At 36.6% G+C, this 18549-nt stretch overlaps 1 protein-coding gene across 5 annotated transcripts in view; it reads left to right on the top strand.

The window, feature by feature from the left end:
• The window catches only part of SYT1 (synaptotagmin 1), a 627989-nt gene that overhangs the window by 459351 nt on the left and 150089 nt on the right, over positions 1-18549 (top strand). For 4 of the 5 annotated variants that reach the window (XM_089674048.1, XM_089674049.1, XM_089674050.1 and 1 more), the window contains 2 exons: positions 913-1044; positions 15232-15399. In XM_089674048.1, the coding sequence (XP_089530174.1) occupies positions 913-1044; positions 15232-15399 (300 nt within the window). The remainder of the gene's footprint in view (positions 1-912; positions 1045-15231; positions 15400-18549) is intronic. The other variant, XM_089674051.1, reaches the window with a different exon arrangement.

The raw sequence follows: 18549 nt of genomic DNA, 5'->3' as shown, positions 1-18549 counted from the left end.
GTTATTCACTTGTTTAGAGTCCAGAGTGGACTGGGAAATACAGCAATACTTTGATAAGGGGTTCATTTTAAAGAAACATTTTTGAAAAAGGAGTTATTTAAAACCAAATTATGATTAATTTCAGACAACTTTGTGCATCCCTTGTATAAATAACCAAATGTTTGTACTTACAGTTGGATAGCTACAAATATAAATTATCTCATGGCCAGACAAAGGAAGACAAAAACATACAGATTGTAAAGAATAAATGTTTTTAGAGTGCAGCAAGAACACAGAAGCCTCCCATTACTAGTTGAAAATGTAAAACTTAATCTCCAACTAACTAAATTGCAAATGGATTACTTAATTACCAAAAAAAAAATCTTATTTACTGAAATATTATGATTGTTCAATTAATTTAGATCAGCCTGGCTTTACCTAAAAAATAAACTTATTAGAGTAGACAAACCTTTATTCCATGAGCTTCCATTCTATATAATAGCATGTTGTACTTTTGAGCTGCATATGTACCCATGGTTGGCACTTTCATACTGACAAATATCATACAGACACGAGAAGCTGGCAGCTAAATTTTTTTGAATGAGGCCTGATATATTGCATGCGGTAATGTTATAAATTTGGTATGTTACTTTGTAATGAGAACTTTTCTTGTCATACCTCTATCAGCATGTTCACAAAGCTTAAATAAAGTATGTTTAAATCTCCTATACTTACTAAAATATAACATACATTATTAGACATATTATTTTTATCTGCCTGCTTTTTTCTAAAAAAAATATATATTTTGCTGCTTGTTGAGCATATATATTATTTAAATGGACAGGTACAACCATAATGAGGATTTTCCTACTTTGAGTTAGTTAATGTTATATTTTTTAAGAAGCTCAGTAATGTCATACATTTTCTTGCCAGGCATTAAAGGATGATGATGATGATGATGCTGAGACAGGTTTAACTGATGGAGAAGACAAGGAGAAACCAAAAGAAGAAGAAAAGCTTGGGAAACTGCAGTATTCTTTGGACTATGACTTTCAGAATAACCAGGTTAGATCCATGCCTTAAATTATATATTATAAGCTTTTTTAGAGGTCATTACTCTCATGAGCTGATGCATAAAGTCGGCATATTCCACACAGCCCCTATGCAGAAAAGCAGATGAATCCAATGAAATGTATGATCTTGCTCTACAAACATATATGCAATTTTGGTATTTTGCCTTCTGCTTTTTTTGCCTCTGTCTAGAAACTGCAGTTAGTCTGTAGTATTGTGTGCATGACTATTATATATTTATTATTTCTCATATATCTTCACTCTCTAGTCCAGAAATTGCAAATACACATTCAATGGCATTAGCACTACCAGTAATCACTTTCTTGTAAATATCTGGCACCAGTCAATCCAAACCTATGCCATAACCATTAATACAGTAATGGTCTCATCAGTGTCTTGTCCTTATACAGAATGTTTTACATCAGTTGTTACCTGACTACATAGCCACCTATGGTTCTCTTCATAGACTGAACTCTATATATCTACATTGTGAGAAAAGCTTTAAAAAAAAAAAAATTGCACTTAAAAGCAGGAGGTACGGCTTGCATAAGTAATGAGCACATATAACCACATTTATGTTCATATGTATATATATATATATATATATATATATATATATATATATATATATTCAATTTTTAACCACTTGCCTTTCTGGGCATTTTTACCCCCTTCCTGCCTAGGCCAATTTTCAGCTTTCAGGGTTGTCGCACTTGGAATGACTATTGTGTGGCCATGCAACACTGTACCCAAACTACATTTTTATCCTTTTTTGAGACAAATAGAGCTTTATTTTGGTGGTATTTATTCACCACTGGGGTTTTTATTTTTTGCTAAACAAACAAAAAAGACCAAACATTTTGACAAAAAAAAGGTTTTTTTTAGTTTCTGTTATAAAGTTTTGTAAATGAGTGATTTTTCACCTTTAGTGATGAGGCTGCACTGATGGACACTGATGGGCACTGATGAGGAGGCACTGATGAGGCTGCACTGATATGCAGATGCGGCACTGATGGGCACTGATAAGAGGCTCTGATGGGCACTGATAGGCAGCACTGATGGGCATTGATAGGTGGCACTGATGGGCACTGATAGGTGGTGCTGATGGGCACTGACAGACATCACTGATGGGCACTGAAAGCCAGCACAGATGGGCACTGAAAGCCAAAACAGATGGGCACCCATAGCCAGCACAGATGGGCACTGATGGGCACTATTGGGTGCACTGATGGGGCTACATTGATAATCATGGCACTGATAATCAGTGCCCTGATGATCAGTGTAGATGAGAAATGCTGCTTACTGGCTCTCCTCTCCTCATGCACTGTCAGCATGAGGAGAGGACTGCTGATAACCGACATTTCCTATTTGCACTGTGATCAGCTGTGATTGGACACAGCTGGTCACATGATAAAAGGCGGCTCCGATTGGCCCTTTACTTGGACACGTGATCACAGTGCATGGAGTGCATGGAGGGTGTGGTTCTGGGAGGACGTCTATAGATGTCCTCTCAGAACTAGCCAACCATGCTGTAGCTGCCTTTTGGCTATGAGGTGGTCTGGAACTGGTTAAATAGAAACAGGTTTTATAAAACAATAACTCCTATTGGAAAGATTGCTTAAATCAAGCCATAGCTGTTAATCTACAAATAGTTTCGTCAGGGCCTCCACCCACTACCATGGGTCTCTGATGATCAGGATGCATTTCTTTTAAAGACACTATGAGGTTGATTTACTAAAGGCAAAAAAAGCTGTTCACTTTGCTAGGAAAGTTGAATTTTGCAAGGGAATTTTACCCAGAGCTCAGTGAATGTACGGTAGTTGAATTTCACTTTGCAAAGAATACCCAATCACATGTAAGGAAAATAAAAATATGGCATATGTGCTTGCATGTGATTGAATGATGGAAGGCTGCAATGCTGCTTTTCTGTGGGGAAAATGTCCTTGCAAAGTAGAACTTCCTCTGCAAAGCGAACACACTATTTGCCTTTAGTAAATTAACCCCAGTATATCAGATGCTGGCACCAATTGTCCCAGTCCATTAGCATAGATGTTAATAAATAAATAGTCTCATCAGAGTCTGGTTTATGTATGAAAGGCCTCAGAATACATACATTTTAAGGACACCAAGCATCAGGCGCAGCTGTGCTCACATTTACCAAAACATTGCACACTATAGCAAGTCCAAAATGAAGTATACCTGAAAGATTTTAGATATGACATACTGGACAAATACTTAGTTACATGTATATAATGATTTGAAACATCATCAATAGCATAGTTTCGTTAGATTCAGAAATTTATTTTTTCGTGGTTGAGTGTGTTTGTTTCTAAATACAAATGTGGTTATTTGAAAGACAGGAAACAGCCTGTAATTTTGATTTAACATGAGTACATTTCAAATGAAGGAAATCCAGAAGCCTGCAGATCAAAGAGACCTCATCTTAATGTTCTATGCCAATGCAGGAGCACAATTTCTCTGTTCCCTTTCATTGTGACTGACCACTCAATACTCAGAGAATATCATTAAATCAATGGGGGACTTTATAAACCTCAAACAGCTTATTCCTGCCAAAGAATAATATGTGGAAGAAATTGGTCCTTAGAAACACATTTCACTTTCTCTGCAGATGAAAACAAACTGGTGAACTTTATTGAAAGAAAGCAGTTGTTCTGCTTCTTGTTGCTACAAAGTCAAATAAAAAGTCATTGAACTCCCCTACTGGGTAAAGTGTGTGCAGAACAATTGAACTGTATTTAAGAGCCATATTGTAAATATACAGGCTTGTGCCAGTAATACACTGAAACAGTTTCAGTGACCGTAGCTTTTAAATAGGAGATGCAATAGTATTGAATATACACATATAGCTACAGGAAAAAGCAGGTATGAGGTATGGATGATAGATCTCTGCAAACCTTTTGTGTGACTGCAAACATTCATTTATTCTGACTTTTTAAGGTACTCTGTGCTGTACTATTGTGCTACCAAACTTGTCTGCCTCCAGCATATCCTGTGTAATACAATAAAAATTGTATCGTTATTGCCAGGTTGTACTTTACGTTATAGCTACAAATAATACATTAAATTAAATTATTGATATCTGCAGATAGACCCTTTGCAGAGTAAGATCTGCTATGGTGTATTCACAATAAAAAGTGGCAAAAATAAAAAGATCGTATTAAAACAAAAGCAACAGTGGGCGCCGCCATCTAAGTTTAGATTTACTTGAAACAATAAAAATAAGTTAAAAATCGCACTCGCATTGCATAAAAACATAAAAGCATTACTAGTCCTCTGATATCTTCAAAGCTCAGCAGAGCAGGGTAGAGCACAGTGATGCCTGCAAGTAGCTGGGCTGTATATGCAGGACACGTGGCTGGAGTTTGTAAAGCTGGAATAGGAAGCGGCAATAATCGGGACCTTTGGCGGGAGCAATATTGGAGCTTCCAGCACAAGATCCCCCCACCGTGAGAACACAATGGCTCCATGGGAGGGATTCCGCCATGAACACAGTCAACCTATGGTTGCAGGAAAGAAAATCGCTCCATCTATGGCCAAATTTAGCCATCATAAGTTTTATTAATTTATGTCATCGTACTTCATGGCACCTTACAGTTGGCAAAAAGCCATTCACATAAATCTCTGTGTGCAAGACTTGGTTTTCACTTGCTTTTTCATGCATTTATATTCATGAATCAAGTCACAGTCATTTACACACAGCGAAGAGCAAAGACCTATTAACATACTGTTATGTTTTAAGAATGTAGGTGGAAACTTGTAAAACAAGCAAAATATCCCTGAATTCATAAAGGAGAATAGCATGTTCACTTCACATAACAGATAATGCTTTAGTGGGAAACAAAGCCAAGACCCCAGCATGTCCAGTGTTTATCATACATTCCAACTTACTGAGATGAAAAAGAGGGATGCCCTTTAGTGCAAAGCAGGTAGGCAAAGACCACATCTCTGTCACTTCTCCAGTTACCATGTGAATATGTAGAAAATGACCTGTTAAACCCACAAGTGCTTTTTCCCATACCCCTGTTCCTTTATTCTTGCTTTACAAAATAACAAATAATGCAATAATTCTGAGGCTGGATGAAAGATTTAGTGTGGTATATCAATTCAGAAGTTAAAAAGTGAATTTTGATATAGAGCTCTATAGATTAGACCAAAAAGAGGGACAACAGAGGAGGAAAGAGGGAAAAAAGGATTTGGTTCCAAAAAAGGACAGTCCCCTCAAATGAAGGAAATGTGGAAGCTTTGGAGTTTGTGTCAAATGCAGATACAATTCTACAAAGATGTGTGGATATTGGGCAAAAACACTTGAATAATAGGCCCTGTAATGTATTTTCTATATTTATTTCTTATAACATCTAAGAATTATATATATATAAATGTATTGGGACGCCTGCCTTTACACCCACATGAACTTTAATGGTATCCCAGTCTTAGTCCACAGGGTTCAATATTGAGTTGGCCCACCCCTTGTAGCTATAATAGCTTCAACTCTTCTGGGAAGGCTGCCCACAAGGGTTAGTAATGTGTCTATGGGAATGTTTGACCATTGTTCCAGAAGTGCATTTGTGAGGTCAGGCACTGATGTTGGACGAGAAGGCCTGGTTCACAGTCTCCACTCTAATTCATCCCAAAGGTGTTCTATTGGGTTGAGGTCAGGACAGTCAAGTTCCTCCACCCCAAATTCATTTATCCATGTCTTTATGGACCTTGCTTTGTGCACTGGTGTGCAGTCATGTCGTAACAGGAAGGGGCCATCCCCAAACTGTTTCCACAAAATTGTCCAAAATCTCTTGGTATGATGACGCCTTAAGAGTTCCCTTCACTGGAACTAAAGGGCCAAGCTCAACCCCTGAAAAACAACCCCACACCATAACCCCCCCTACACCAAACTTTACACTTAGCACAATGCAATCAGGTGAGTACTGTTCTCCTGGCAACCGCCAAACCCATACACGTCCATCAGTTTGCCAAACAGAGAAGCATGATTCATCACTCCAGAGAACGTGTCTCCACGGCTCTAGAGTCCAGTGGTGGCATGCTTTACACCACTGCACCTGACGCTTTGCATTGCATTTGGTGATGTAAGGCTTGGATGCAGCTGCTCAGCCATGGAAACCCATTCCATGAAGCTCTCTACACACTATTGTTGTGCTAATCTGAAGGCCGCATGAAATTTGGAGATCTTTAGCTATTGACTCTGCAAACAGTTGGCAACTTCTGTGCACTGTGCATGTGCTGACTCTGCTCTGTCATTTTACGTGACTGTTGTTCCCAGTTACTTCCACTTTGTTATAATAACAGTTGAGTGTGGAATAATTAGTAGCAAGCAAATGTCACAGATGAACTTATTGCACAAGTTGCAACCTATCACGGTACCACGCTTTAATTCACTGAGCTCCTGAGAGCTTTCTTTCACAAATGTCTGTAGAAGCAGTCTGTGTGCTTAGGTGCTTGATTTTATACACCTGTGGTCATGGAGGTGATTGAAAAACCTGAATCTAATGATTTGGAGGGGTGTCCCAATACTTTTCACTAAAGGGGTTTTATCATTATTATTTGTAAAATAAGCATTTAAAGTTATAGTTTTGCACAAGGTGTCCTGATCACATAAAAATAACTGCTTATACAACATATTATTTTTTTATTCCCCCCTAACCATTGCCAGCCATAATGAATAACTGACCAGTTATATTATTATATATTAGGAATATTAGACTTATATGAATGATTTCAAGATTAATCTATAAACGAAATAGACTGCGGCAATGTGCAATGACCCAGTGATTTAGGTTGTAGGAAGCCTTATTGTCATTCACCTTGCGCAGGGCATTGCACTGTGCTTCAAAGGGAGGCATGACCAAAGAACTCTGTAGGAGCATGATAGCTTATTTCAAGCAAATATTTCAGTAGAGGAAGTGAATTATTTTTCCACTCCACTGGGTATAAATCATAGACTCGTTTCTCTGCCTTTCATGTAAAGTTATAGCTGTTGTTTGGGTCTTGAGTAATAATAGCATCAGAATAAAATAAATTACATTAAATTATGATTTGCATTTTCTACCTTGATGTACAATATTACAGAGCAATTCTCCCTTTGAGACAGAACTTGACATGTAATATGTATACAGCCATCTAAACCTAAAAGTGATGAAAGTCACCGAACCTTAGAATCCCTGGACTTGAACTGCTAAGTGACTGTGAATTGTGTGACTTTGTGAATCACCAATATCAAAACAAACTGAAAATAACCTGTTAAATGCACACAGTGTTTAAAGATTTCATATGATCAGTTTCATCTTGGATATGCTCTTTGTCCAGCAGTTTTATTGCAAATGGAACTGATCAAAATAGGTCAATTGCTAGGACCAAAAAAAGCTTTAAAACATAGTTCACCAACAGCCTTCTCCACAGCTATTGAAAATTATTTGCATCAAGAGGTTGCTTGCTTAGGGCTAACACATGCTTAGAAATAATCAGAGGCACCCTAATGATGTGACTGTAAATGAGCATGCAGAGAAAGATAGTGTGTGATAGTCAGTACTTCAGGGAAGACATACAAGTTGATTCTGGATTCTGACACTGGAGTGCAGATACGAAGTTAGGAATTGTTGAAGCAGAGGCTAAATAAGCCATTCTAACAGTGGTGGCATGTCTTGTTTCCATCAAATGATCCTAAAATAGAAGGGTATTTAATAACAGCAGATAGAACCATGCTAATCTTTCCTTTTTGGCTCTAAACCAAATGTGAATCCAGGACTGCTGATAAAGCACAGATATAGCATATTACAATGAATTGACTTATTCTAAATGACATACAAATGTATAAGGGTTGCCCATCACCTTTGCCGCACATAGAAAGTATGACTTTTATGGAGAACAAAAAACATAACCAGACAGATTATAAGGAGCGGAACGACAAAGAACCAAAAATCCCTTTACTAAATTAAGTCAGGGAAATGTTTATTTTTTTAGTGTAACTAAATTATTTAATTGTTTTTCATTTTTACTGGGATTTTTTCCATACACCAGGGAAAGCATTTTTATCACCAAAATGCATTGCTGGCATTTCCCATGGCCAAGAGAGCATCTTTATCACCATGGCATGTTATCTTCTGGCCAATATTTTTGTTCTTTACATGTTTTTTAATAGGAATATTAGGTTATAGCACAGAGGTCACACATTCAAGAGGTTTGGTCTATCATCATTCAACATAACTAATGTTCTATTCATTGTAAAACATCACATTGTGTATTTTTCAAAACAATGTCAGTATGGTCCACCATAGGGCTGATTTACTAAAGGCAACTGGATTGTGCACATTACAAGTGCAGTTTCACTAATTTTCCCCAAAGCTTAGTAAATGTGGGAAACTCTGCTGATTCCCATCATCCAATCATGTGCAAGCAAAACTGCTTTTATTTTTTTCCTTCACCACGTCACAAAATTTGTTAAGCTCTGAGGTTAATAAATGAACTGCACTTACAAAGTGCACAGTCTTTTTTCCTTTTGTAAATTGACCCCATTGTGTGCTAATGATCATACAGGTTAACTAATTAATCAGATCTCTGAGCACTACATTAAAGTAATTCATTTGTTTCTAAGTGTAACTTCTTATCCGGGAACTTTTTTTACCTTCACAATAAACTTTAGAGATGACCCTGGATAATTTTGTCTCTATGGTGATAGATCGCAGTGTTTCATCATCTGTAACACAATCCCTTCTCTAAAATCTCCTTCTTTTCAACTTTGTTCCCATGTCCTGTCCACTAAATTACTGTTCAGCAGCTTACTCAGTCACATTGAACATCTTACTACTAGAGAAAATAATTTATATGGCATCAAGTGTTCTTAGTCTGCCCTTACCTTTCCAAACCCAATATTTGTCATAGACACCAGCACTTCCCTTAGCTTTTTTTTGGGGGGGAGGGGGTTCTTTATTTGTGCGGTATCCACTGTCGTACTTCTTATTAGATTGTGACATCTTTTTAGGTTGACAGCAATTTCTTAGTTGACAGCAATGACATATATTTTTTTTTTATTATTTTTCTTGACACTCTTCTTGCAAGATTGATTTGCCGAGACACTGTCTGAAGCCTGTCACTGAACAACTAACTGCCAAAAAAATATTCTTTTCAATTCAGCAATAAAAATATATGCATTGGAAATGGATGCTTCAGAAGTTAAAAGACAAAATGTAAATGGGAGATTCAGTATGACTCTTCAAGAACCATGACTGTTTGTTTTGTTTTGATAGTATAATTTTCTGGAAAAAAAAATAACAACCTTGGAGGTATTTATCACCCTAACAAAAGTAAACACAAAAAATCTGAATATATAAGGCTGTAAACATGGCCTTATGGATTATATCTAAAACTGTCTGAACTGTCTGTAGAATTCCAGTCAAACTGAAAATGACAACATCATCCAGATATCAATCAATAGTACCTCAGCACACCTTACTCTATAGTGAATACCCACTGTAATAAACCCTTTTAGAAAAGTAACACTTTCACCCTTGAAAGTAAATTATTATAACCCACCTTTTCAATCACCTGATTATCAAACACATATAAATCACTCCTATTCCAACCCCAACATAAATAAATAATAAACTAATCCAAATAAATATAAAATAGTAAATTAAATAAATAAATAAAAAAATAAAAATGTCCCAAAAATAGTCCAAAAATGTCCCAAAAAATGTTCCAAAAAATCTCCAAAATATAAGTCCAATCAATAGTCCAAAAGGAATTCTTTCTAAATCCATGTTGAAATTCCAATTCTCTTATCACTCTTTGTGAACCTCCAAAAAATCAAACTATAATAGTGTATTACCTTCTACAAATAAATAATTTAAACGTGAAAATACAATGTCCATGCTAATAAGTGCACCAAAATACATAAATTCAGCTGAGAACAAACAAGTGTATCATGCAAACAGCAAATCACGTACACAATATGCTGTTTGCATGATTCACTTGTTTCTTCACAGCTGAATTTTGGAGGGCTTGGCAACAAAGATTTTGGAATTTTCCTTATTGGAATCAGAGTTTGGAATGACTTTATTTATGGACACGAGTGAATAATTTGACTTTTTTTAGGGTGGAGATTGTATGGACTTTCACATATATTTTTTTATGTATTTGAGTTTAAAGCATATTATTAGGGTGGTATTTAGATTATTATACTTTCAAGGGTGAAAGATAGACCTTTATGCTATTGGGTGCAGTTTTTTGTTTAGATTTGGATACCGTAGTTTATTTATCCATCTGGAAATTTGATATGCCACAAAACTTTTACAGATCTCCTTGGAGCTTATATTTTTTTATCCAGTTGGGACCTCTTTTGGTTTGTTATTGATGCCATAAACCCAAAGGATGCCTCATTAAAAAATTTTGGCCACTGTAGTTTAAAATCATCTATGGTTTCAAACAATTAGTTTTTTTTTATTCTGATTCTACTCTCTTTTAAATATTCATCCAAAGATGCCACCTCCAACAATAAATGTATCTCCATGGAAAATAATTTTTGTACATTCCAGAACAAATTATTGCTTTTGTATTGACACCTCTGGACATTGTTGGCCAAGATCTGCAAGAGAACTGTAGGGATAAGGGGGTGCAGGGGATATTGAGTCTTTTTATAAATCAGGAAACATGTTTTTTTTCTTCTGTTGTTAGTAGTGCGTACGGTGCAAAAGTATTCCTTCATATAAGGCATATCAAATGCTGGCTCTTGTTTACTCTAGCATTTGTTTTGTGTTAGAATAATTACATGCAAGGAGTAGTACTTGCTCAAATGCCTAAATTCTGCTCTTTATTTGGTAAAAGTGTGCCTGTTCGTGCAAAGGAGGGGTGGAGGGGGCTTAGGAAGCCTCATATAGGTGTTCCAATGCATTGTTTTATCACTGCATCTTTCATACATTTTCAGTATCCACATCTATTCTGTTCGTTTCTTTTCCCTCCAGTATGCTCCCTATATTGTGCTCTTCTATGGCTTCAGTGTCTCCCCATATTGTGGCTCTTCTCCCCTTCCAGCATTCCTCCTTTAGTGCACCTCTTTTTCAGACTCAGTATCCTCCTCTCTATACTGTTAATATATATATATATATATATATACAGTGATTTGTGATTTACGCTATGCAGTTTTCTATGAGCTGAACTCTGCAGTATTCCTGCAGCCAAAAATATATTTGCTAAAGCACATGAAGCAAACCAAGGTGCTTTGCCCCAGAAACTAAATTGATCTATTTGACCCACATTGAACTTACACACCATGGTTTAAGTTAATTATTTTCTATGTGTCATAACCATTCTGAGTGAATTGAACTTTAAAATGTAGGAGCTGGATTTGAGAGAATCATGCACTAGACAGGATAGCAGCATGTACTGTGTGTTTAATAGTCTTTTTCTGTTTCAAGTTGATCAGTCATCCAATCTTCACTTTTGTTTAAAACTTTTTAGTAAATGGACAAATACAAAAAACAAGAGTCAGATTAATCTCTCTGCTCACAGTTTTGCTAAATAGTATAGTATACAGTATATATAAAAGTATAAAATAGTCTCCTGAAACATAAAAGCAAACTGCAATATCATGACAGTTGTAGAGCTACCCTCTCCAGGGCCCCTGAATGCTTTTTTTTTTTGGTTCCCTGTCTGTCACAAGCCTTGCTCTGTGAGCACAACCCCTGCTGACACCACTGTAGACCTTTGACCAGGATGACCCCCTGGCTTTGAACCATAACCTAAACACACACAATTTAGAGACAACAGATATTCTGGTTATATTGAGGTCAGAATATAAAGAGTGCAAGCACAACAAAAATGCCAGTAGATGTGCAAAAGATAAGAGGTAAACATTCTGAAAGGTTCAACACTCTAAAAGGAAACACTAACACTTAAAGCAATTCCCAGATATCCTGCAGGGACAGAATTTAAACATCAGTTCCAGCTTCTACGACATTTCTCCCCAAGTGAGCTTGAATTAACTATCAAGTTGTCAGGCTAACTCACTTTTGGGTTCTCAGTTGCTGGTAACTGGGTTTAACTCTGGAGGTGAATATTTTGGTTACGAGTAACAATGTCCCCTTAGATAAAGGTGTGAAATCTTCTGCGAGCTTGATGGGGCCTTGGTTGGTGCACATTAAGGTTCAGCTCCCCTCTGGTTTGAGAGCAAAGTTCCTTTAAGATAGTGTAATCACAGAAAGATTTCCCCTCTGATGTTGAATTTGGGTATAGTCTTTTTAACACAAAAAATGAAGGCAAACATTAATTAAGGTTGTAGAAAGGGGCAGAAGCAGACTTCAGCAGAGTTTTACCACCTTAAAGATGGTAAACTAGTCTGGTGAGAGAAGTTCCTTTGAAGTTGAAAGAGACTTGAATTGAGATAATAATGGAATTCTGTCTGCCGTAGCTAAACTCCTGCAATTTTCAGTCTGGACCTCAGAGTGATAAACTGTGGTGTGAGGTGTACTAAACTGGAAAAAGACAATTGAACATAAAACAGTCACTTTCAAATTGTGATGATCTGGGTATGGAACCCTTTAACACGACCTGTAGCTTCTGCAGCGTAACAAGTAGTCCCTCATTTGGGGGGCCCCCGTGTTCTCTTGGTCCCTCTGTTAGGAAGCGATGCTGATGACAGCACAATGATCCTCCTCCCTGAAGGGTTGTCTGTCCTGCTTGTCAGCGATACCAGCGGTCTGCAGTCCCTTGTCACTTCTCTGCTCTGTGGCCCAACCCAGCCCAGATCTCCGGAGTCCCGCACAGCTTTCTCCACACACCCATCCTCCGCCTTTCACCATTCACTTCCTTGCCGTAAAGTTCCTGGGCTTCTCTATATATCTGTTTCTGCCCTTTTGCCGGCTCGTCTGGGAAATGTAGTCTGTTTACTCCTTATCTGAGCACAGAATTCCTGCTACCAGCATTCAAGTTCAACAAGGCTTTACTTCAATAGAGTCTGCAAACTGAATCACAGAACACTGCCATCTTGTGTTTAATTAACATCCTGCAACCAAAACTAATGCAGGGTGTTACACAGTTATCAAACATAAGAGGTTATTATAGCATTTCAGATTAATATTGAATGAACTAAGTTCTGCTAAGTTTAAATGTTCATTTTATACCTCATTCTATTAATAAATGTTAAAGCCACGCTTCAGACAAACTTTATTTAGTTTTGGATAAAGTAGTGAAGGATTAATACCTCAGTTGTTGTTTTTTTACTGTTGTCTGTGTCCCAGGCAAATTGTCCTTCACTTTTGGTCAATGTTATACAGAACATGATGTTTGGTGAGGGCAAGAACCTCTCCAGCAATGACACAAACAACCATAAAATGTTTACACTGCGTGTTATGTTTCCACTGTGGAAATGTCCTTGCATTTGCTGTCCAGCTAATGACTGTGTCCTTTCTGATGACACAGATAAAATTTAAAAGTTATGAGAACTTCACTGCTGATCTTACTCTATCCATACCTAGCATTTGGCTAGAGATATGCATGATGGAAAAAATTTGTATCATTTCAGATTCATTCATTAAAGTGATATTAAATGCATAAAAAACCCAAACATATCATATTTATCTGCTCTGTATAGTGGTTTTGCACAAAGCATCCTTCTCATCTTGGATCCCCCAAAGATGCTCCTGGCCCCTCACTATGGGGGCACCAAAGCAGGCTCACTCCCCTCTCTCTCCTCATTGGCTCTCCAGCTATGATTGATAGCAGTGAGAGCTAATGTCTCTCACTGTTGTCTCAGCCAATGAGGATGGAGAGTCCCCAGAAAGCCTAGGCTCATCACTAGATTGGAATGGGGCTCAGAAGGTTAATTACCTTCATGCATAGGATACATGAAGATAAATAACCTTGAACCTTTACAGCCACTGTATGTTAATAATTTCACTTCATCATATGCATTTTGCTAGAATGATTATTTTTTGGAATTTTTTCATATGATCGTATTTGTTTTGTATATTTGTTATTTTTAAATCGATTTGAAATTCAAATTTCAGAAGATGGCTATATTTGTTCTATTCTATTCTATTTTTTATTCTGTTCATTTCTATTCTATTCTATTCTTTCTTAGTCTGTGCTTTTATTTTCTATTCTCTTCTATTCTGTTCTTTTCTATTCTATTCCTTTATATTCTATTCTGTTTATTCTATTATAGTATCTTCTATTTTACTCTATAAAGCAGCCTAAGTAGAAATTATCATCTTATTTTACTTTTATACCTTACTGTATTTATTGCAATATGTTTCTATTTCAAATTCAAATTCATTTTCAAATTCAAATAATTTGTTTTGTTATAATTTATGTCAAATTGGTTGAAATTCATTACTATTGTGATTTTAAAATTCAGATACATTCGAAGCTCCGAATAACAAAATTTGTTTCCGAATTTCAGTTTGGAACAAAATGAATCTACTATCTACATTTGGTTGTTGTTGAACTTTGAAATTAAAATTTATATTAAATAATGTTAACTTTAAAAATAATTGTTGCTTTAGTAGATAATATATATATCCAATTCCAGCTTTCTAATTGCTCCCACCCTCTTCCAAAGTCCCAACTCCCCAACTTTTTAAATTTCTTTGTACATACATTTTTATTTGGTGTTGTTACTTTGATAACTTGTTGCACTGGGGTCCTCCGTTTCTTTCTTCATTGATGGGCTGTAGAGAAGGGTGCTCACCCAATGACATGGCTTAATTTGACAGCATTCTACTGTAAATTCAGGGCATTTTTAATAATGCCTGTCTCCAACCTATTGGGGCATGTCTGACTTCTGGTTGAAGAAGACCAGTGCTGGATCATGGAGGAAGACCTAAAAGACAGCACTGGCCCCAGGGGGAATATTCTTGATGCCCTGGTCTCACAGGTAGTGGGTAAAAGAGGACTGGTATTGATCCATGAAAAGGATTCAGAGAACGGCACTGGAACATAAGGGTGAATATTGCTTGTTTTTTGTTAATATTGGAGTGGAGTAGCTATTAAAACTGGAATTGAGCTTTTAGCATGTATAGATCACAAACGTTAAGTTTTGTAATGTGTTCTTTTCAAATTTATTTTTAGCATTGAATTGAAATGATATAGAATATCGTGTGCATTGCTATATATAACATAACTGAATCTGATTTTTCTTTTTTGTTTTATTTTTAGCTGATGGTTGGAATAATTCAAGCTGCTGAGCTGCCCGCTTTAGATATGGGGGGTACATCCGATCCTTACGTGAAGTTGTTTCTTCTCCCAGATAAAAAGAAGAAATTTGAAACTAAGGTTCACAGAAAGACTCTCAACCCTGTTTTCAATGAACAGTTCACTTTTAAGGTATTTAATCTTTGTTTCTATATGGACTAGACTGTAAAACAAAGGAAATACAAAGGAAATACAAATGCTTCAGTGATAATGTAAAACCAGGGCAATGTGATCAAAGAATCAATGATACTTCATGTTATAGGATTCAGAATACAGAAAGATGAATTCGGACTTGTTGCCATATATGCATGTTTGTCTTTGATTTTGTAAAAAAGCCCTTTAAGTTTCATTTTGCTAACAGATACAAGAAGTGTAAGCTGAAAGTCTATATAATTGGTAAAGTTTAATTGTACAGGCAGTTGCAGTTGAAAAAAAAATTCTTACAAATGTAACTAAAACCTATTGTGATACAGTATGTCATTAAAATAGTTCTAGATCATCAGTTAATTTTTAAGTAGTTAGCCATTACATAGGAATTTCACTAAGCATTATAGTCATTGGACATAGCCCTGTTATAATTTATTAAATTGCAACTATATCTGTAAGCATAAACAACTGTGTGTTTATTCACCAAGCTGCCAGCTGCCAGGTACAATTGTAGAAATCTTCACTAGCACTTGCTAAGTTTGGCTGTTCTTGGTGGAAATGTATAGTAGATTAGGCTTGAATCAGCTCTGTTTCCAAAACGCATTCAATGATCCCATGCTCGGCTCCTGAATAAATCATGCTTTCTCTTAAAACAGTATACTGCATACACAACATTAGCTTTTTCAATTAAAGCCTAAATGTAGCTAAAATTAAAAAAAATAAAAAATCTGCACAAGGAACTTAGCTTACAGTCAGTAGTATGTGTCTCTTGGGCTGAATCTTCTTCTGTTTAAAATGTCTATGAATGAAACAGGGTCATTCATAGGAGCATTCATAGACACTGTAGTATGGCATCTATGAATGGCAGAGCTGGCCAGAAATTGCAGGCATATTTATGCTCTGTTGAGAGCTTGTGACAGCCCATTAGTTTTATTAACCCCCAACCGCCCCAGAAAATTACACCACGGAGGTTGGGGAGGGGGGCATTGACAGAGGGGGATTTCACCTAAAAGAAGAGGCATCAACACAATGAACACATCCTGCTGATTGTAAAATGTGTCCCGTGTGCTGATTTTTATGTTTTCTTTTTATTTTACCTACACTTAGGCTTAGCTGTGCAAAGAAAATGAATGATATATGAAGTGATGTTGCCTATAGCAAACTATCAGATTCTAGCTCACTTTACTCATACTAGGTGTTATGCTGCACGTTAACATGCTTTGCATTAAGGCAGCCCATTCATTTGAAAAGGGTACCTAACACACCAAAAAAAAGACGCATGTATCATTTCTGGCACTGTTTCGCACCAACGCATGAATATGAATAGGCCCAAATTCTTGATGAATGTTATTAGTTGCTTCCCTGTGCACTTTGCTCTTTGCGCAATTGTAAAAGCCCAGTCATTTCAATTTCTACTGAGTACAGAATAACTATTAAAGGATAACTCCTGATTAAACACAAAATACAAGTCATAGATCTGGAAAATATATAGAAGATGGCTGTTTTAAACTTTTTAATGACACCATGACTATGCAAAAAGAGGTTCTAGTAGTAGTAGCTAAGGATGCAGCTCACAAACAATAGATGCATTCATCCCGATACAGAAGATGTTTACGGATTTTATCCTGACTGGAATTCTCCTTTAAATTGCATATTTGATGCAACCCCACCACAAAGAAAGTTGATAGCTAGCTTATATTTAGGGATTTGAAATCTTGTCAGCCCAAAATGAAGCCTTACTTTTTATTGATCAAGCCACAGATGCTACTAAGTTATTATTCATGTATGCTATACCACTATAAAACAAATCTGTGTGGGATAACTTCTAAGTTGTTAGAACATACCACTTATATTAATATTTGTTACTGTAATATACAGTATAGCAATAGGGTCTCTTTAAGTATACCTAACAGAGTAATGCCAGCCATAGACAGATTTAAATTTGTCCAGTTCCTGATGAACTTTGATCTATCTATGGTTGGGTTGGCTGTACTGAAGTCAAACCAGCCTGTCAGTTTTTTTTTCATGCGGTCATAGCCACCAGCAGTGATCACTGTATTCTAAGGGTGGGGAAACCTCCAGCTGCCAGAGTACAATAGCTCAGTGGGAGGGATTCCCCCATCAACACTGACTGTGTTGATGGGGAATCAAGTGGATTTCTTTCTTTCAACCCCAGTTTGAAGGAAAGAAAATTGCATAATATGGCTTGCTTAAGTGAAGCCACAGTTGGTCTGATAAAATAAACAATGTGACTGTTTCAAACATTATGCATGTAATGGCATAATCTGCATGTAAGGGTCTAATCTGTAATCTGCATGTAATTCCCCACAAATATATTTTTCAACATGTTGGAATATTACTTTGCAATGGATATGGTAAGCAAACATTCCTTTTTCTGTAGAAAAAAGTATTATAATAAAATCCATCAGATGAACTGTGGAACAGATTGCAGTGGATTTGGATGGTATGTGATTCATTTGAAGTCAGGGAGATTTGCCACTGACCATCATTCTTGGTGAGTCATTTGGCCAATTGTACCCACTCTTAGGTATGCAGTTAATCCAAAAACTTGAGGAGTGAACTTTGAAAAGGACCACGGGAGGTCCTGAAACATCAAAGGTGTTCTGATGACTGAATAACATGGCTAAGACATGGATAAGACAAGAGATCTTTGTCACATAGTCCATTTAAAATGCCTTTCAGTGTTTTCACCTATTAAGATATTAGTGGTTTGCTACATTTTTTCCTTTTGCTAGCTGATTTTACCTAGGTATCCAGGTGATGCACAAGGATCGTTTGCCCTCTCTAGGCAGCTGTATATATTACTGAACTTGCTTGAAGTATGTAATAGACTTCTGACAATTAGCATATTCTCATATGTACAGTAATTATATGAATGCCAAGTCATATCAAAAGCAGCCAAACACATGACTATACAGCAGATTAAACTGGAATATTTTCACTAAAGCAACTGCAACTATAAAAAGCAGTTCTAATACTTTAGAGAAATATATTACAATGGAGTACATGCTGCATGATTTCAAACCCACTTAAAGGTTAGTTGTATTATTTGGGTCTGTTTCACAGGCAGTGTAAGTTATAAGTATTATTAGGCATTATACACATTGTAAAGTT

The sequence above is a fragment of the Staurois parvus genome, unplaced genomic scaffold, assembly GCF_062004578.1.
Source record: "Staurois parvus isolate SC_StPar_1 unplaced genomic scaffold, SC_StPar_1.0 ptg000147l, whole genome shotgun sequence".
In the NCBI taxonomy this organism is placed as follows: Eukaryota; Metazoa; Chordata; class Amphibia; order Anura; family Ranidae; genus Staurois; species Staurois parvus.
This window is presented reverse-complemented; position numbering and strand designations above follow the sequence as displayed.